At 40.9% G+C, this 20,667-nt stretch overlaps 1 protein-coding gene across 2 annotated transcripts; it reads right to left on the reverse strand.

The window, feature by feature from the left end:
* Positions 1-1,246: 1,246 nt before the first annotated feature.
* Positions 1,247-20,350, reverse strand: Ybx1 (Y-box binding protein 1). Of its 2 annotated transcripts, XM_087215187.1 has the most exons (8): positions 20,046-20,350; positions 19,391-19,454; positions 10,165-10,198; positions 7,507-7,596; positions 6,863-7,165; positions 6,641-6,723; positions 2,344-2,609; positions 1,247-1,625 (listed from the first exon to the last, which is right to left on the reverse strand). In XM_087215187.1, the coding sequence occupies exons 1-7, from the start codon at positions 20,209-20,211 to the stop codon at positions 2,375-2,377; spliced, it is 975 nt and encodes a 324-aa protein (XP_087071313.1). In that variant the 5' UTR covers positions 20,212-20,350; the 3' UTR covers positions 1,247-1,625; positions 2,344-2,374. The 2 variants fall into 2 exon arrangements, with proteins under 2 accessions (XP_087071313.1, XP_087071314.1); XM_087215188.1 differs by lacking the exon at positions 7,507-7,596.
* Positions 20,351-20,667: the final 317 nt, after the last annotated feature.

Below are 20,667 nucleotides of genomic sequence, written 5' to 3' on the forward strand. Positions count from 1 at the left end.
ATCTTTCAAAAGGCTCTGCCTATGAGCAAATAAGACTCTAGGGGGTCTAGATGTAAACCATAACAGTACATGCAACTATCGGTATCTTAGTACCAGTAATGTTCAAGCTTTTTTTTTGTACTGGGGATCGAACTTGGGACCTCAGACTTGCGAGGCAGGCAGAGGAACCAGAGCTAAATACCTGGCCCAATTTGTACTCTTGCCAACACTGGGTATTTGAGAAATCACCAGCAAGGTATGGGGACTAACACATTTCTGTAGCACGAACATCTACTACTAAATGGGGTAAAAAATTTGTCACATTACCAGAATTGGCACCAAATTGATTTACAAGATTTTTAGCAAATGCTAAATGCCCATTACACCCACAAGTCTTTAAGTCCAACAGGATCTGTTATGTGAACCCCAAGCACTTTCTGGAAAGAGGTACCATTGCCTGGACTTGCAAGGCACTACACGGGCTCTGGAAACAGACCAGGAGGTACATGTCTATAACCCCAGCACTCTGGAAGACTGAGGTGGGAGAACCTTTCTAAGTGTGAGCTTAGGCAACTTGTCTCAAACAAGAGTTTCTAGATTTTTTTTTTTGTACTGAGGATTGAACTCACGACCTCGTGCTTGCGAGGCAGGCATGGTGCCACTGAGCTTAAATCCCTGGCCCCTGGACAACCCATTTTTAATGAAGTACTACTGTAACTGGTTATTTTGCAATGCAGGCCAAAGAATATCTTAACATTAAACAACAGTCAGATAAGGCTTAAGCTACAAGATGTTGCAACCACAAAAACGCAGTCTTACTATTTGAGCAGCCTTCTCACAGCCATTAGTTCTCTACCAGAGAACTAGACAAGCCACTCATCAGGGAGCACACCTGACTCCATGGCAGGCCCTTGCAACTGGCAGCTGAAATAATTCTATCACAATGACAGCTAAGTGGAACAGGAATCCAAACCCAGTCAAGTCTATGCTAGAGAACACTCCTTCCCATTCAAAACAACCCCCCCAAATTTATACCATATTATCATTTCTACAAAGCATTTCTGACAGATGAACTAATCCTTAAATGAAAAACAGACCATTTATCGAGTACATTATTTCCCAATTTTCACTATGAACCCACAAAAAAGGATTACAGATTTTAAGGAAATTTTTCTAAATGAGACCGTGTTATCTGCACACCGGTTTAACATCAGGGTCCTATGAACACTGAAGGAGTTGCTAAAACAAAACCACACAGAGATATAAAGACAATTATTTAAGACCTTTATTAACAGGTGCTTGCAGTTTGTTGACTTTTTTGAAAAAATCAAGTTGTAAACTTTTATTACAAATTAAAAATGAAGTTCTTAAAAATCTCAACTTGACCAGATATGAAACAATTTAAAAACCTTTAAAGGTGTATTGAGAAAAACCAGGCTTTTTTTAAAAAACACGTTTGTCATTACCAAAAAGAGACATCTTTAGGTAAAAATAATAAAAACCCCATGCTGCATAGATAATGCAGATAGTTCTAGTTATCTGGTCAATGGGCAAAAAGCAAGCACTTAAGGTCTTCAGTTCCCAATCTTTTGTTCATTTCTTATTGCTGGAATTTCATATTCGTTTCTTCTTGCTGGATGACTAAACTGCAAAGACAAAAGAAGTGAAAGGTTAGCACTGTACAACTCATTGCAATGGTCATCTAGTGTACTAATGCTCTAGGATTCCCATCAGCTCTGGGTAAGGAAAACATTTAACAAACAAATCTCACTGGTTTAACGTACATTCACTATGGCTATCTTTCTGCCATCCAGAAGATACACAGGAGAAAAAACTCAAGCACCACTGGCTGAAAACAATTCCAGAGCCAGAGACAATTATGTCTCTCAATATCAAGTAAAAAGCTAAACACAAAAGAACCCTTTAATTTGTAAACTTAATGGTAACAAAGAAATGAGACTAACCTACAATAATAGAAACAAATGCAACGTTTTTGATTTGTCAGAAGAATTAGTAACTTTATGGGCACTTTTAAATGAACTCTTAAGAACAAGAAGTCAAACCATATTTTAGAAACAAAAATCTCCCATCTTTCCCAAGAGCAAAAATAAAACATTTATCTGGTATCATCATCTAGGCTATTAGACCTAGTAAACTACACTTCTTTTTAAAAACAAAGCATACATAATACAATGTAATCAACATACTTCTCAGAATAAGGTTAGCAAAACTTCCCTCAGCTTACTGCTGACATCACAGAAATTATTCAAAATAGTGGGGCCAAATATAGTCAGTTCTCAACATTCCTAGAACCTAGTAAATCTAAATCACCCTGAGCCCAGAGGGCCAGCCACACCCACTTACCCGGATGATGGTAGAGATGTTAAGCCGGCATTTACTCAGCCCCGCCCTGCTCAGCCTCGGGAGCGGACGAATTCTCAGCTGGTGGATCGGCTGCTTTTGTCTCTTTGCCATCTTGTGGTTTAGGGTTCTCTGGGCGTCTGCGTCGGTAATTGAAGTTTCGGCGGTACCGACGTTGAGGTGGCTGCTGACCTTGGGTCTCATCTCCTTGATTTTCCTTATCCTCTTCATTGCCATCCTCTCTAGGCTGTCTTTGGCGAGGAGGGCCCCTGGAATGATCATTAGGAAAACTTAGGTACGATGAACACCAAATGACTTTTTTCAACCGGCATACGAGTGTTAATATGTACTTGGTTCAGTCAACTACAGTAAAGTTATATCTGGCCACTTGCGTGATCAAAGTGGTGTGCAGAGAGTTTAACAAAAACTAAGAGAAAACTTGGTTCATAGTTTATAAACTGGGTATGATGATTTTATACAAGGAGACAAAGTCTAAATTGAAAGATTAGTATTTAAAACTAGTTTTACACAGCCTGGCATGGTGGTACATGCCTATAATCCCAGCATTCAGGAGGCTGAGGCAGGAGGATGCTGCCAGTTCGAGGCCTGCCTAAACATAGGAGACCCTATCTCAAAACAAACTTTACAATTAATAATCTATTTCAAAATAACTATTTACACATATAAATGGACTTTATGATAACCAAGCTTGAAAGTAGGTGCTACTAACTTTACTGAAAAATACTTGCTAAAACAAGAGGAAATCAAAACCAAAGAAAAGATGAGAGTTCACACAAATAAATACACAGCAATTTGTCATTTTGGCAGTTCCTCCAAGTTATCCCAGAAGGACTGTACACAAAAACTTGTGTGCTTGTGAACTGTATTTCCAACAGCCAGAAAGTGAAAACACAAACAGCTATCAAAACTGAGGAGAAGCTGCAATGGAACCCATGCAATGGAATGTGACTGGCTATAAAAAAAGAACCAATGCTGATATAAACATGAAAATAAAAACCTTGAAAACACTGCTACATCAAAGTGGCCAGAAACAAAGATATGTATGATTCCATACATAAAATGTCCACAGTTACATCAAGACAGTAGATTAAAGCCAGTGGGTTGTACACTTTAAAAAAACCCTGAGCCCTGTAACCCCAGCATTTGGGAGGCTAAGGCAGAAGCATTGCATTGCCCTGAGTCGGAGGCCAGCCTGAACTGCAATGAGACTGTCTCAAAAACAAAACAAAAACACCCCGAAACACCACCACCACTAAGAAACAAACCTGAAATTCAAACGGTACATTCCATCAATATATTATTTCCAATATGAATTAAAGACTCTTTTCACCTCCCAAGGAAAAGATACTAGTTTTTTTGGGGGCGGGGAGGTGCTGGTGATTAGGAAATGATACGTTCTTGTCCTTTTCCCCATTCATACTCATGGCACTTCACAAAAAGTACTAGAACCACCAAGATCATAGCTCGAGTTCACACTTACCTCTACCTCTACACAGTTTTTTAGCCTCTAAATCCTCCAAAATTCCCATCTGCTCATCTTTAACCATCTCCTTTTGAAACCCCTATCTTTTAACTCAGTTAATCAACCTTTAGCAGGAATGCTGCTTTTCCTCTGCTGTCCAACTGGTAGCTGTCCTACCTTACTATTGTGGTTTCTAAATCAGCTCTCCTAGTTTGCTTCTAAAAATTACAGGCTTTCAACCTTAAGTTGGACTCTGTAGCACTTACTATCCTTTTTCTATTGCAGTTCCAGTTAAGTTTCTAATAACCTATTTTTTTTTGTACTGGGGATCGAACTCTGGACCTTGAGCTTATGAGGCAGGCGGCAGATAACCTATTCTTTTAGATTGTTGATATGTGCTGGTATTTTCTCCCTTGGTTTTGAGTATGTGACTCAATTATTCCTTCAGTATTTTTCATTCCTTCCTTATCCCAGAGTATGAAGTTCAATATGATTCACATGACCAACCCCTACCTCCCTCTTCATCTGGATAAACCAATGCCAGACAAACCCTAAGTCTGCCCAACCTAAGTGTGGTATTCAAATGGCTGGAAAAATACAACTGTGCTAGGTGGACTCATTTTAAATTTGTAATCACTATTATTTATAAATTTTTCTATTCTCTTCTAGAAAATCTTCATTATCTTTATCCTAGGCCCCTTTACTTTTGACTCCATTTCCCTATCAAATATACTTTTAAAAAAAAAAGTATACTTTTCAGCCTATGAATGTTTTTATTTCCAATAAGCAAAAATCCTTTTGACCTCACATTTTTCCCTTTATTACCACCTATTTGTTTCCATTCCAACAAATTTCTGTCTTAGGATTCCTCTTTCAATTCATTCTTGAATTCTCACCTAACAGGATTTAATGCCCCAACTCCATGGATTACAGGGGCCACATGTTTCATTTTATTGCTCATTTAAACAGTTCCTGGTTAGAAAGCTCTACATTGTCAACCTCACCGCAAACTTTAAAGCAAAATGTGTTATTGTAGTAATTATCAGATAGTAACTATTTTATACATTTAGAAATGAGGCTATAAAGTTTAATTTCTTTGTTTCTTGGGATTGGGTCTCAGTATGTAATCCAGGCTGGCACTGCCCTGCCTACCAAGTGCTGGGATTACACAGGCATGTGCCACATGTCCAGCATAAAACAAAAGGTGAAAACTTTTGTATTGAAGGAAGCAAAGCTTTCCATAGCTCTACCTTTAAAAAAGATAAATGTTGGGGATTTAGCTTAGTGGCACCGCACCTGCCTTGCAAGGGCAAGGTCCTGAGTTCAATCCCTGGTACACAAAAAAAAAAGAAAAAAAAAAAGATAAATTAAGTGGGCCAGGGATGTGGCTCAGTGGTGTCATGCCTGCCTCGCAAGTGCAAAGTCCTAAGTTTGATCCCTACCACCCCTGCAACGACAATACTGTAAAACCAAAAGCATTCAACACCAAGAATATCTGGGCTATTTAAAAAATACCAATGAAACAAGGTAGAAATTTTAAGTATCTATAGTACAACAAAAAGGCAAATCAAAGATTCTGTCATTGGCAACCATGGACTAACGTATTGACTGCCTTGAGTGCCTACTTTAGACTTAGTTCAAGAAATGATCTTGTGGTAATACTGACTGTAGTCTTTCAATAATAATCCATGTCTAGGTTTAAAAGTTGGAGCCAGTTCAGGTCAAGAAAAACAAAACCCTATAATCTGTCAGCATTAAAAATCCTCCTCACTGGACAGGGAAGAATTTATCTATCTCCAACATGGTAACACAATCTTGTTGCACATAACTGAATCAGAAACTTCAAATTTAGTAAACCAGTTAGGGTCCTGGTTTATTTCTGTTAGCTTAGGTAGTACCATACACATCAATACTGAGAAGTGCAATCAAGGATATTAGCTGCTAATGCAAAATTCTTGATGTGCACCAAATTCTTATCTGATACTACATGGTGTTATTAGGTCCCTTATAATTCCTAAAGCTTCAATCCTTAAGAACTGCCACACTATTCTATCCTACTTTGGGACTGGAAACACTGCCTTAAGGTATACAAAAACCAAGAACTGAAATATACCTGGTTCATGGAGCTTTTTTTACTGTAATAATTATCTCTTTTTTTTTTTGGTACAGGGAATCAAACTCAGGACTTTACGCTTGCCAGGCAGGTACACCGCCACTGAGCTATATCGCCGGCCTTCTAATAATTATCTTACAATTAAGTATTTGCTATACAACAGAATCCTCTAATACTCAGGTAGGTAGTTGGCTAATATTATTCTGGGATTGGGCTCCCTTTTCCCAAAATGTATTTTTAACGGAGTGATTTCATTTTATAATTGGAGGACCAAAATGAGTACATATCTAAAATGAGAAGGGATTAATGCGAAACTATGCTGCCTTAAGAGTAAAATTTACTAATTCTTCATGTATGCCATGGTGCAGTTCAGATATTCCTAATGCTTAAAAAAGATTACCCCTGCTGGGAATTTAGCTCACTGGTGGTGTGCCTGCCTCACAAGCACAAGGTCCTAAGTTCAATCCCCAGTACCAGAAAAAAAAAAATTACCCTTACCTTTCTTGAACACTCCCATTTTAAAATAATTATGTATAAAGCAGACCTCATGTATACAAGCTGTTTTTAAACGCTGCCAGGAAAGATGCTGATGAAAGAAAATGTTAACAGATTTTTATCTCAAAAAGACTGCCAGAAATGTGATTCTGCTGAGTGCTAACATTTGAATGAGGAATTTAAAAGAAATTGGTTAATACTGGCCATACCTGCGAAATCGTGGTCTATAACCTCGATACATATTCTGTCTCACTTGTCTACCTTGTTCTCCTGCACCCTGGTTGTCAGCACCCTGAAAAAACAATAGAAATCAAACCCACTGAACTAATAACATCAAGAGTGAAAAATCCAGACAAATTCAAATCCCAAACGTAACAGTTAAAAACAAGTAATACATGCCATAGGTCCTTTTCCTTTTTGGTGAGACTTACCTCCATCACTTCTCCCTGCACAGGAGGGTTGGAATATTGTGGTCGACGCCCATAGGGTCTCCGCATGTAGTAAGGTGGGAACCTTCGCCTGCGGTAGGGCCGGCGTTGTTGGGCCTGGCCTTCAGGAGCGCTCTCCGATCCCTCATTCTTTTCCCCACTCTCACTATTCTGGTAATTCTGCTGGTAATTGCGTGGAGGACCCCTACGACGTGGATAGCGTCTATAATGGTTACGGTCTGCTGCATATTTACTGCCTTGAACTGGAACTCCACCAGGGCCTGTAACATTTGCTGCCTCCGCACCCTACAAAAGCCATTACAGATTGACAGAGACAAAGGAAATGGGGAATACTGTCAACAAACTTCACACAAAGCCAAGGAAAAAACCCAAAGAACAAAAATTAAAATGTGGGGCACGGGGTGGTGTTTGTATGGGTAAGGGTGCATAGAAATGACTAAAGATCAGCTCCTCACTGTTCTGAAGAGACTCCCCTCTAATTGTAGCCAGCACATTAGGCTTGCTGTACCTGTGTTCATGTAGTCACCTGAACACATCCATCCACATTAGAGCCACCATCCTACTGGATGAGATCTCCAAAATATTTCCATACTGAAGTCAAACCTTTACACAAAAAGTATCCTCACCTTTTCTCCTTCAACAACATCAAACTCCACAGTCTCTCCATCTCCTACACTGCGAAGGTACTTCCTGGGGTTATTCTTCTTTATGGCAGTCTAGTGATATCACATTCCAAAAATAGATTAACAGGGAAGAATAACGTTCTTTTTCATTTAAAATGTACCAGAGTCAGTGTTATTTAAGCTTGGATATATACTTATAATTTGCGTTACATAAGACCAAACTGTCAGTAAGTTCAGAAAGCAGGCACCAATGCTACCCTCAACCTCATCCAAAATACTCTAATCTTACAAGGCCCCAGTATTTTACCACTATTTACAAAACTCATTTAACACTCAAGACAGACACAACAATTTATATATATATATACACACACACATATACACATTTAAATGGTTTTCTGCAAAAGCACATATAGCTTGGAACAAAATGAAGCTACCCTTCTATCCCCCAAAGACTGCACTTATTAGTAGAAGCTAGCCCCACAGAGGGCCAGTTTAGATGACAGGCGAGTTTAGTTTTACATGCTTCAACCAACTTTGTCCCCGTTACCATATCAAACTCAATTATAAATGTCAACGAAAATCCCTTCCAACCTGTGATACTTCCATGGAAATGCATTTCATATGTATTAACTATGCCACTCTTAAGATTATCTGACTGCATGGGACTGTTGGCTATTACCTCCCCAGAATACAATCTTACGTTGTAACACTTTTAAAAGTTAAGTGACTTGCTCAAGGTCATGCAGCTAAGTGGCAGAGTGGGGACTTTCTAAATCTAGGTCTTGGGAATCCAAATCCCATATTCACTCCACATCACAGCAGTATCCATTACAGGATCACTCATGCGTTTCCATTCCAGAGGAGGGAGGACAACCAACAAATCTGAGGCCAGTTAAGCTCTGTTGCCCAGAACTGCAGTCTGCCTGATACACCACTACTAATACCCAAGTAGCCAAAGTCCCAAGAAACAACTACATGTTGAAACCACTTCCAAAATAGAGGCAAACATTATTATTATTATTATTTTTTGGTACCGGGGATCGAACGCGGATCCTTGTGGTTGCGCAGCAGGCAGCGAACCACTGAGCTAAATCCCCGGCCCAAGGCAAACATTATTGATGACACCTTGTGGGTCAATACAAATGCAGTGAGTCAAATAATTGATCTCAGCTGTCATCTAAACTGTCACACAGTTTTCATACCTTTCATATATAGCCAACTCTCAATTACCTGCAGTCATAGGGGATAGTAGAAGTATGTATAATTAAAATCCCCAAACTCTAGTCAACATCTTTACCCCCAACTTTTCAGAGTTGCTAACAGACAGCAAGACTGATAAGCCTTGCTATCTGTTGTTCCTAAGTCTGCATATTCTTCTGAACATGCAGAACAAACACTAAGTTATTTTTATACAAATAAAAATACCAAGTTTATAAAACAAACATTTGCTTTAAAACATCTTCCGAGCAGTTTTGAATTTACATTTAGAATTTAAATGTTTCCATAATTGCATTTGACCCTTGAATTGATACATTTGATAGGGTTTTTGGAGGTACTAGAAATTAATCTGGCATCACCCCCAACTGCCAATGAATGCTGTCCTTACCACTTCAGAGAGCTACAAAGCACCAACCTATGACAACCCTTCTTAAGAAGCAGGTTGTCACCCAGGCTCATATCTGCTTGGATAAAGCTGTATGAAAAGTGACTTTTGGTTTTTGATTCCTGGATTAGTATAAAAAGTTGCTTAAAGTTTTTATATTAACCTCCAATACAATGTGATATTCCAACAATCCTGGTGAAAGGAAAACTGCACAGTACAAAAGTACATATATGAAAATGTGATTTTTCCTAATCATGTAATACCCAGATGAGTAAATCCAATGGAGCCTATAACACACCTACATTAAAAATACTAGCTTATTTTAGCAATCATCTTAATTTCTCAGTGTCTGAACATTTTCCAAACATTTTGATTCAATGATACAAGTAGAAAATTCACCAGGTATCACTTAATGGGGTAAGTTTTTCTTCCCAAAACAATGTTAGCCAATATACAATTACACAATTTTGGTGCACTGCTTTTTCACTTAAACTATTAAGTGGTTCAAGTTTTCCAAAGCCAGCCAATTCTCCAAAGGCAAAAACAAAACCAAAAAATCCACTAGGCAGACCTATGCTGCTTTGCTAGTTTTCTATTTTTTTCAGGTTATTATGTTTTCAACTATGCCATTATAATCTGCCCTAATCACAGAGACATCTAATGGCATCTGAAAACTTCTTGCTAGTTTTTGTGTATTTATGCCAACCAACATTATTTAGTGGTTATTTGCTCATCTGGAATTAGGTATGAAAATTTAGTACAATGAGTTGAGCAAATGCAACATTTAAAAAAGGTATGGTTGGGGCTGGGGATTTAGCTCAGTGGCACCACGCCTGCCTTGCAAGTGAAAACGGTAAAAACATCAAAAAAAGCTATGGTTATTAACAAAATTCAAATTTGAAATGCTTTCAATGTACACATTTAAGCATGATATTACTCTTCAGGTAGAACTAAATAACTAGTGCTTGAACTTAACCTTTTGCAAGGAATACTAGTTGAGAAGACATCCACCTTTTTCTTAAGCCACAAGTGCAAATATCTACATAAGCACTCACCTGGTGTACAAATACATCTTCCTTGGTGTCATTCCTGCAAAACAAAACCAAGTTGAACAAGTCAGAAAACGACACAGAAAATTTCTTATCAGGGGGCCGGGGATTTAGCTCAGTGGTTTCGCCGCCTGCTGCACAAGCGCAATGACCTGAGTTCAATCTCTGGTACCAAAAAAAAAAAAAAAATTTCCTATCAGGAAAATTTGAACAAAATAAGCAAGCAAGCTGGCAAACAGCTGCAAACTCACTACGTGTAGGAGGTAACAATCCTAAGAAATCCAAGTGTAGCTGGGTTTGATAGTGCACGCTTGTAATCCTAGGATTCTGGGAGGTAGAGGCAGGAGGATCATGAGCTCAAATCCAGCCACTCTGATCAATTTACAGACTCAGCAAGACCCTGTCTCAAAATAATCAGGAAGGACTAAGGACGTAACTCAGTTCAAAGATCCTGGGTTCAATCCCCAGTAAAAGGTTGGAGACAAGAGGCTGAAGTTGACAGGCAACATACACTCTGCAGTCTTGTTCCAAAACACCAACAGAAGTGGGAATTACTTTCTCACTCCAACCTCAATTATTTCCTCTTCACCATTTCCAATTGTCAAATTTCCTTAAAGCCATAAAATTGGCCACAAAATAATCTCCTGGAATGTACAACACAAAGAATAAACCCTAATGTAGACTATGGACTTTAGGTGACAACGACAAGTCAGTGTTGGTTTGTCAATTGTAATTAATGTACCCCTCTGGTTCAAGATGCTGATGGTGGGATAAAGGGCCATATATGGGATCTCTTAACTCCCAGCTCTATTTTCCTGTAAACCTAAAACTGTTCAAAAAGAAAAAAGGAGAGAGGGGAGGCCAAAATCAAATACAAAGACAGACATCAGAATTATCCACACCACTTATGTGCTGAAGACAAATGAAACTTTTTAATAATATGTATTTCACTTTATATTAAAGACACCATTTTATATCAGCCAAGTATCACTGAAATATTTGTTTTAAGATTTTAAAATGAGAAGGCTATCTCACTTAAATAAAAAGTCACAAGTACTGGTAAACCCAGCAAATTCAATGAAAACTAAATTTAAAGCCAGGTGTAGTGGCTCACGCCTGTAATTCCAACACTCAGGAGGCTTAGGCAGGATTGCCAGCCTGAGCTATATAATGAGTTCAAGGCCAGCCTGCACTACACCTACACTACAAAGTAACATTCCGTCTCAAAAAAACCCAAAAAACAACCCACCAACCCATCCACCCACCCTGAATTTAGACCGGCTGTGTAAGAGGAAAAATAGGGGGCAAATCAACCTGTAGGTAGGAGCCAGTAGTCCTTTAATTCTAAGAATATGACATGATAAATTTACTACATAGAATCTAATGACCGATATTAAGGAACACTGAAATATAAGAGGGGTCTGACAGTTAGTTAGAAAAGCCCCAGACAGGATTACTGAAGCCTTGGACTGAGGAGCTGTGTCCTGGGGGAGATACCTGGGATGTCTTCTTGAGGCCAATGGGGAAATGTGTGCTGGGTGTGGGGATAATGCCTGAAGGCAGAGGCAGGAGTATGGCCTGCGCTATGTAGGCCTGGGCTAAGCAAGAGACCCTGTCTTTAATAAGTAATAGGCAAACAACCAGACATTGAGTGGGGAACTGACAGCTGGTCAAAAGGCCAACATTTCCCACAGAACCAGATCAGAGCTTCACTAATCAGAACAAATCTCCAACATGACTTTGTCCTACTCTGGGACTCCAATGGGAGGAACTATAAAGAACTAGGGAATGTTGGAAAGGCAAGTGAAGCTGTTCCCAAGATGGGGAGTTCAACCAGCATCAAGGGGGCTGAGCAGTGAAGCATGTGAATGACTATGGTACCATGCTGGATTTCATGTAAATAAATTTACAACTCTTTTAAAATATGCTTTAAATTCAGTAAGAAGGCAACACCCCCAGAGGACTTTTCATTACTGCTATCAATGAAAAGTAATAGTTGCCTATAAATTTATTTCAGGGTTATAAAAGAAATAGTAGAAAATTTACCAGATTTATCTAAAAGGACACCTTAAAAAGAGTGCAAGGTTGGCCACAGTACACAGTAAGATAATGTAACCTCAAAAAACAAACAGCTTCAGGGCGTGGTGGCACATGCCCGTAATCCCAGAACTCAGGAGGCTGAGGGAGGAGGATCTCCCTGAGTTCGAAGCCAGGTCAACCCCCAAACTACAAAGTGAGAGAGACCCTGTCTCAAAAAACACAAAAAAACAAAACAAAAACCAAACAGCTTAGAGATTTTGTAGGTACAAAGAAATGTGGAAACCAACGCAGACACACTAAAAATGTCACGATGGGCAAACAGCATCTACTCTTTTGTTGACACTAAAGCAGTTTATTAAGAAACAGTATGATCGGGCCAGGGATTTAGCTCAGTGGTTTCGCTGCCTGTCTTGCAAGCATAAGATCCTGAGTTCAATCCCCCGTACCAAAAAAAAAAAAAAGAAACAGTATGATCAGTGTGTATCAGAATTTCAGGAAGAAATTTAACAGTTCAGAAAATGCAGTTTCAGCTAAGATAAAATATCATAGCTTAGCTGAATGTGCTGGTGAACACATGCAATCCCAGCCAGTTATCAGGCTGAAGCAGGAGGATACTGAGTTTGAGGCCTGCCAGCCTGGGTAATTCAGCAAGATCTAACTAGATGTGTAATAGATGTGAAGCCTTGGGTTCCCCAGTACAGCAAAACAAAAACTATGGCTTTACTGGACACACCCCTGTAGGCCCAGCACTCAGTTGGCAGAACCATGAGGATCAGCAAGGGTTCAAAGCCACTGATAGTGAGACCCTATCCCAACAAATGAACAAACAAAACCTATGGCTTGGACACATTAAACCAATCTAGTTACAACTTATTAAATTACTACTCAGAACTTATTTAATTGGTAACAGGAAAATCGATTTTTAGTCCTGACTCTATTGAGAGCTGTGTAACCTCAAAAGCTGCCTCCTCACTGGATCTTTTCTCACCTGTAGGATGAGAAAAACTACACCAGAGAATAGCTTATATTACAACGGTTCCAAACACTATTTGCTCACAGTGGCTGACTTTTAACTTCATGGTTCCTGATCTTTATTACTTTGCGATTTCAAAAAGAACTAGTTCTGAAACCCTAGGAGTCCAGCCACAGAGGATAGCTATAGTATTTTCTCCAATTTTAGGAGAGAACAAGCAGCAGCAACATGGGGCTGAGGATTCAGGGATTTAGCTCAGTGGTCCCACTGTCTGCCTGGCAAGTACAAGGTCCTGAGTTCGATCCCCAGTACAATTAAAAAAAAAAAAAAGAAGTAGCAACATGAATCCTTACCCTCTGAAGCACTCAAGATTATTACATGTAATTAGATCAGGGTTTTGCAAAACGGCTTCTATGAGATCAGACAACAAAGCTTTGCAGGCATATACAGTACCTGTTGTTTATTTTTCCCCCTCTGTACAACCCCTTTAAAAAAGGTAAAAGCATTCTCAGTTCATGATGCAAAACCAGACCACGAGCGATCAGTGTAGTAACAATGGCCACCAGGTATCTTACTGAAGAGGGAAAATAATCAATTAAAATGTCACAAACAGCTCATTAAGAAACTTATTTTAAAACTTCATTACTGGAGTAATGTGGGAGGGGATGAAAGCATCCTTCAGCACTACATTCTGAGAACTAAGAACACTATTTTACTTTTACTATACTTACTGCACAGAGGTTCAGACCAGGCAGGTAGTTGCAATTCTCCTGGCCTCAGCTGCCCAGAGTGCTGAGATTACACGTGTCCCCCCCACCATCCCAGCTCAAGAGAATTTTAGAAATTGTCAAACTGCATCTCAATATCAGAAAGGGGAGTAGGAGGAGTCTCTGCCAAAGACACTTTCTAACAAGGTAAAAGATAATTACAGCTTACCTAATATCATGCTCACTGTGCTAAATTCCTGCTATGCTTGTCATAGCACAACCCATCTAAATTCAAGCACTAGTCTGGATGTTTAAACTATGTTGGACTGCCCTCCCACTCCTAAAATATAATTTTACCATATATATATCTACCTAAAATTTTATAAAATCTTTCACCAATCCACAGTACTGTCTTAAATAGGACCTACCATATGTGAGTTTATCCATATCCAAACGCTCTTATATTAATTATCGTGTATACAATACCACACTGAGCCGTTAAAATACTTTGACCCATATGTGTAAATTAATTTATAACCCTGTGGTTATAAAAAAACAAATTCCAAGATTTAACATCTATATGCTCCACAGCCTAATGTTTTGTAAGCAATTTTCCAAGCCCCACATATGGTCATAAAATTATAAATGCACTTATCTCTTTACTCTTTCCCTATTAAAAAAGAAAAAGGAAATCCTTCACACTTAGCAGACACACCCTTCTTTCCCAGTTATGGTCTACCATTACACCTTAGTCTGGATGCACTCTAGGGCTCAGACTAGAGGATAGGAAACTTCACAACTGCAGCCAGGGCATTAGGAAAGCAGGTTAAAAACACTAGTTGTTTAGTCTAGATTTTAGATCAAATGATTCTACTACTTTGATGGCAAACAGTAAGAACCACTATTACATGGAGTATCCCTGTATTAGTGACCTGATAAACACAGATGACTTCTAATATAACCTGCATATAAATCACTCCTAAGTTCTCCAGTATACCATTCTCCAATATTCTCACTGTTGCTTGCCCTAAGAATTCCAGTTCTAAACCGGGGGTGGGGTGGGGGCAATCACTCCCAGCACTCGGGATTGTTGCAAGTTTGAGACCAGCCTGGGCTACAACATAGTGAGTTCAAGGACAACCTGGACTACATAGGGAGACCCTGTCTCAAAAAAACAACAAAGAATCCCAGCTCTAAAGAAACCACCCCAATACATCCGTTAGTAGCATACCAACAAGCAGTCTTTAAGCCTTCCCTTGTATCATAGCTTTTATAGACTACCCACAACTTACATGGTTTAGATAGACCTGAGATGAAGATCAGTGATTTTTAACATTCCAAGACTCCTGGTAATCAACTTTCCACACATCTACAAACTTTCTTTTTTAACTAAGAAAGTACTAAGTATCACAGGCACTGTAGTGCCATATACAGAGTCTATTGCATCTTTTTTTTTGGTACTGGGGAGGATCAAACTTGGGACTCTGTGCTTGCGAGGTAGGTGGCGGAACCACTGAGCTAAATCCCCAGCCCTCTGTTGCCTTTTTAAAATTAATGACCCTTAAAAATAATACCCATTCTTACCACACAGGCTGTATAAACCAAACAGATCCATCAGTGAGATAAAGGCTCAGTATTTTCTCCTTTTAATTCCTTAAATACTTAACACTAGGTAGTAAGAAAATCCTTTAATTTGAAATGCTGATCTGTAGGCAAAGTAGAACTTACTGCAATCCTAAACTCTTTGAAATACAATGAGAAGTAGAAAGCTTTTCAATCTGTATCTAGCAGTCAGCACACAGGAGGTCCTATGACATCTACAGAACCTAAGTCATTAAGTATCTAAGAATAGCCAGTTATGCTAGGAAACTATCTACAACTATACAGACGACAACCAAACCGAAAGTGACTAGTGTCAATTTTCAGAGAAAATACAATAGCAGTTGGTGAACACAAGCTCCAGAGTAGGAAACCTGAATTCAAATCCTGCCTCTGCCACTTACTAGCTATGTTTATGAGAGTTACTGGACCTCTTTGAGCCTCAGTAACAGCACTACTTAAAAATGCAAAAAATGGGGCCGGGGATTTAGCTCAGTGGTTCTGGCGACTGCTGCACAAGCGTAAGGTTCAGAGTCCGATCCCCAGTACTACAAAAAAAAAAAAAAGGCAAGAACAAGTTTTCAGGGTTGTAAATGGGTACAGTGGCACCTGTCTATAATCCCAGCCACTCTGGAAGCTGATGCAGTACTCAAGATTGAGGTCATCCTGGGGAATTTAGATAGTCTCAAAATTAAAAAGGACTAGAGGTTTAGCTCAGTGATTTATAGAGCACTCCCAATTTCAATCCGAGGGGTACCAAAGGTCTAACATGTTCACAATGGAAGCCATAATTTTTACATCTTGCTGCCAGGTGACTCTGATTCTTGCCAGTGGTTCATGCATGTCTATCTGAAAAAAAATGGGTGACAATTTGACTCCAAAAAAGGGCCAAATGCGTTATGACTTTTTGCACACTCTGCACAAACCAGCTGCCTTTATGTATGTTTTAAAGAAACGTGAATATAAATTTCCATGTAATTTAATGAAATAAATATGTTGATTATTCTAATAATTTTTAATTAGTAAGAGTAGTACTCATATTTCTATTGTGGCAGTAATTACTCAAATTTCCTTAAGTTAAAATTTCAGAATGGCCGGGGATTTAGCTCAGTGGTTTCGCCGCGTGCTGCACAAGCAAAAGGACCCGAGTTCAATCCCCGGTACCAAAAAAAAAAAAAAAAGTTTAGGGCCAGGGATGTAGCTCAGTGGTTCCGCTGCCTGCCTCGCAAGCGCAAGGTCCTGAGTTCGATCCTCAGTACCAAAAAAAAAAAAAAATTTTCAGAATGATTAACTTAGGCATTTTTAAGTACCCTGGAGAACAGCAAGAGCAAAACCCAATTCTGGTCACTATAAAAGATGTCTGACCTTAAAAAAAAAGCTGTTGGTGATTCACGGTCATCTTTAATGAGTTTGGTGACTATAGATCAATTCTCAACAACTAATAAAAATGGAACAGTAATTTGAGAATGAGAGCCAATAAACTCGTCACATGGTTCAGTTATTTTCACCAACACACCACACAAAGGAGTAACCCAATAAATTTCTTTCTCTGAGTTCCTAGACTACATTTCAATAGAGTAAAGCAAACTCCTATTTTAAAAGCTCTGGTTCTTACTTTAAAACATATACAATGAAAATACATAGAAGAATCTTAAAAAAAATATGTAATTCAGGATACCCATTTTTCTTTTTATTTTGGTGGTACTGGGTATTGAAATTGAGGCCACCCATGTGCTAGGCAAACATTTTCTGTTGAGTTATATCCCCAAGTTAGAGACAGGGTCTTGCTAAATTTTCCCAAGCTGGCTTTGAACTTGTGATTCTCTTGCCTCAGTCAGATTACAGGTGAAGTTTAAGTCACAACAGTCATCCCAAACACTATATTCTACCCTTTAAGCAGAAGCAGCACATTTGCCTGACTCCCTCAAGAGTCAATTGTCTCCTGCCCAATCTTCAATTTGTCCTACTACAGGAAACACATAGAATCAACTGTTATTTTCTTAACTAAGGGAACCCTTCCCTCTATTTAATTGGAATTGGATTCTATAATCTTATTAAAGAACCCCAGAATCATTAAAATGACCAGTTAGTACATTTTAATTGGTTAATTTAACAAATTAGCTGAGGTTAGGATAGTTCAAAGAAAGGACATTCAAAAGGCAACTGATATTTGCCCTGAAGGATGAGCAACTGGATTCAAAGTTAGAACAAATATTTAGTGAATGGCACCTGACACAATAAACAAAAAACTACAACATACAAAAACTACAATCTATTCACTGAAAAGGCTGCAAAGTACAGTCCCCTCTACTGTGCGCACCAGGAATACCTGACTCCACTAGGTAAAGGGTTAAAAGTTATTTTAAAGGTACAGAACAGACAATTCTCACCATCACCTGGGATTCCCGAAAAGAGTACCTAGTCCAGAGAATCTGAAGTCCAGGAGGAACTCAGGAATTTGAAAACCCTTAAATTTGAAAAACACTGGTTGAATGGTTTAGGTCAGCAATAAGACTATTAACCCAAATACCAACTAAAAACACAAAATTCTGAGATCAGTTTAAAAAATGATCACTATGGCAATCGTATAAGCACGAAAGTAAATCCCTTTCTTCCTCACTAATATCCCACTAACCAAAAACCTGAAAATGAAAATGTAGTCTTGATCAGAAAGACAAGCAGTATGACAGCTAGAAAATTCCAAAAATTCTAGGAACAAAATGTTTCTCCATAACTACAAATGTGGAGAACAAAGCACCCAAAGCTTACAAATTATTGCTTTGTGTTTCCAAAATACTGTGTGGTTTGAGTAATGCATATTTTTTTTTCATCAAGTATGTCTCTCTAAAAGACAAGTTGCCCATTTGGTGTCCACTTCACACTCGGTGTAACTCTTCAGTGTTCTTTTAAACATCTAGTTGTTTAAGGTCTTCTAAAATAAGGATGCTAAGAAAGAAAATGCTGAAATGGCGCCAAGTACAGTATCACAGCTGTAGGGCCAAGACTGCTCCTGGCATTCGCGGTGCTCTACACCCATGCAACTGCACTACTAGCCTTGGCAGCCATCTTGAAAATGATGCCCGGCTCACAAGGGAGCCCACGGAGAGTGCAGTGAGTGAGCTGCAGACACCACTGCTATCGCTACCAATTCCAAGGGCCAATCTCAAGACGCAGCTTGTCCCTCTGCCTTCAAATACCAAGCATGTGAAGTTACCAGTGTCTTCAGTCTACTCTAATAAACCACAACTTGGGCTTTAATAACTGACTCAATCAGCATGATTTTCTGACAAGGATGTATGAGAAATAAAAATTGAGAGAATAGGACCATTTTCTTCCAAATGTATTTACTCTTGGCAAATAAAAACAGCTCTCTGATCAATGCAGTCTTAACAGAAAATTTATATGAGCTATTAAAAAGAGCACGTTCTGAAGGTTGAACAAAGGCACTATAACCTTATGGTTAAGGATAACAAAACCTTACATACTTCACAAGTCCAATCGTGCCAAAATGTTACTGAGCCTTATTAATTAGTGGCTCCTATTGCCAAATACCAATTCCAATAACATTAAAAGATAAAACATATTGTCTCATAGTTTGCCCGAACTGCTAAAGGCATGGCTCATTTGCTCTGCTTGCCTTCAACTGCTTCACAACGTAATAAAACCTTGGAGCTTGAAATTCAGACTGAGCTCCAAAACAAAACAAAGACCATCTCTAGATCTATTAACCCCTTCAGAAAAAAAAAAATTAGAGTAGCACACCAAAATGCACACACACAAAAACAATACAAGTGCCCCCGAAAACGCGGCGGCTACAGCCTAGGCTCAACACAGCCCTGATCCTGGAGGAGGCGACGGACCGCGCGGTAAGCATGTAGGAGGCAGGACAGGGGTGCAGACACAGAGATCTCACCTGTTGATGAAACCATATCCGTTTCTTACATTGAACCATTTTACTGTTCCCAAAACCTTCGTTGCTGGAAAACAAAGCAGAACAACCCTCGATTACCAGTTACCCCTTAACACAAGCGGCGCCGGGGCCACCTGACAGCCTTTTCTCTACCCCGACACCGCCCTGGCCGCACCCGTGGGTGCGCGGGGAGGTGCGGAACGCCCCAAGGCAGGCCCGGGGCGCGGGCTCAAGATGGGTGTGTGCGCAGGCCGCGGCAGGGAGCACGTGAGAGGACGGGAAGCCGCCGGCCCACTCCGGCCTGCGTAGGCGGCGTGCCGCGCCCTCCGAGCACACGCGGAAGGAGCAGGGTGGGGGGGACGGAACAACGGCGTGCGGGCCGGGGCGCACGCGGCCGGAGAGCGGGTGGGGAGACGCCGCACACGCGGCCCGCAACGCGAGGCTGCAGGAGTAAGAGGCGCGGGTCTGCGGAGGGTGCGGACGGCGTGCGCGCGCCTGCCGGGGCCCGCGAGGGCGAGAGCGGCCGGGGGGAGGGGCGGCGGCCGCGCGCCGGGAGTCGGTCCCCGCTGGCCGCGCGCTCCCGCTCGCCCAGAGTCGGCTAACGGTTCGGCGGCCCGGCTTCCCCGCTGTCCCACCCCCGTGCCCGCTCGGCCCTCACCGATGACCTTCTTGTCCCCGCCGGCAGGCGCCGCCGATGTGAGGCCGCCCGGGCCGCCGCTCCCTGCGCCGCTGCCCGTGGTGCCGGGCTTGGTGTCGGCAGCGCTGAGGGCGGGGGCGGCGGGGGGGGCGGCGGGCGGCTGCTGGGTCTCGGCCTCGCTGCTCATGGTTGCGGTGATGGTGACTGGGGCCGGCTGCGGCAGCTGCGGCTCCTCCCGGGGTGTGATGGTAACTAGGCCGGCGGCGGCGGTGGGGCTGCTCAGGGCTCTCTGGGGTCCGCTCTCCGCTCCCGCTACCGATCGAACTAGCGAGAATGGCGGGACAGGCGGGATAAGCCCTACGATTGACCCGCCCTACCCATTGTTCACTGGTCAGTAGTGCTGTCAATCTCACCACCTGACTCCAATCTGTGACTTCTACTGGCTAGTCCTTTATCACTCCTCCACTCTTATTGGCCCTTAGGCAGCAAATGCTCCCGACCTACAACCGTTCCAGCCTCCGCCGCCATAGAGACCGGAACTAGAATTAGAGTAGTCACCACGAGAACCATAGAGTACCCGAGAGGACGGACAGAGAGAACGTGACTTTCACGAGGCTACTCCCTGGGCGGGCTGGCCCAACGT

This window comes from Heterocephalus glaber, unplaced genomic scaffold (assembly GCF_053883595.1).
Source record: "Heterocephalus glaber isolate CG9 unplaced genomic scaffold, H.glaber_assembly_v1.0 deba00001452, whole genome shotgun sequence".
Classification (NCBI taxonomy): domain Eukaryota; kingdom Metazoa; phylum Chordata; class Mammalia; order Rodentia; family Bathyergidae; genus Heterocephalus; species Heterocephalus glaber.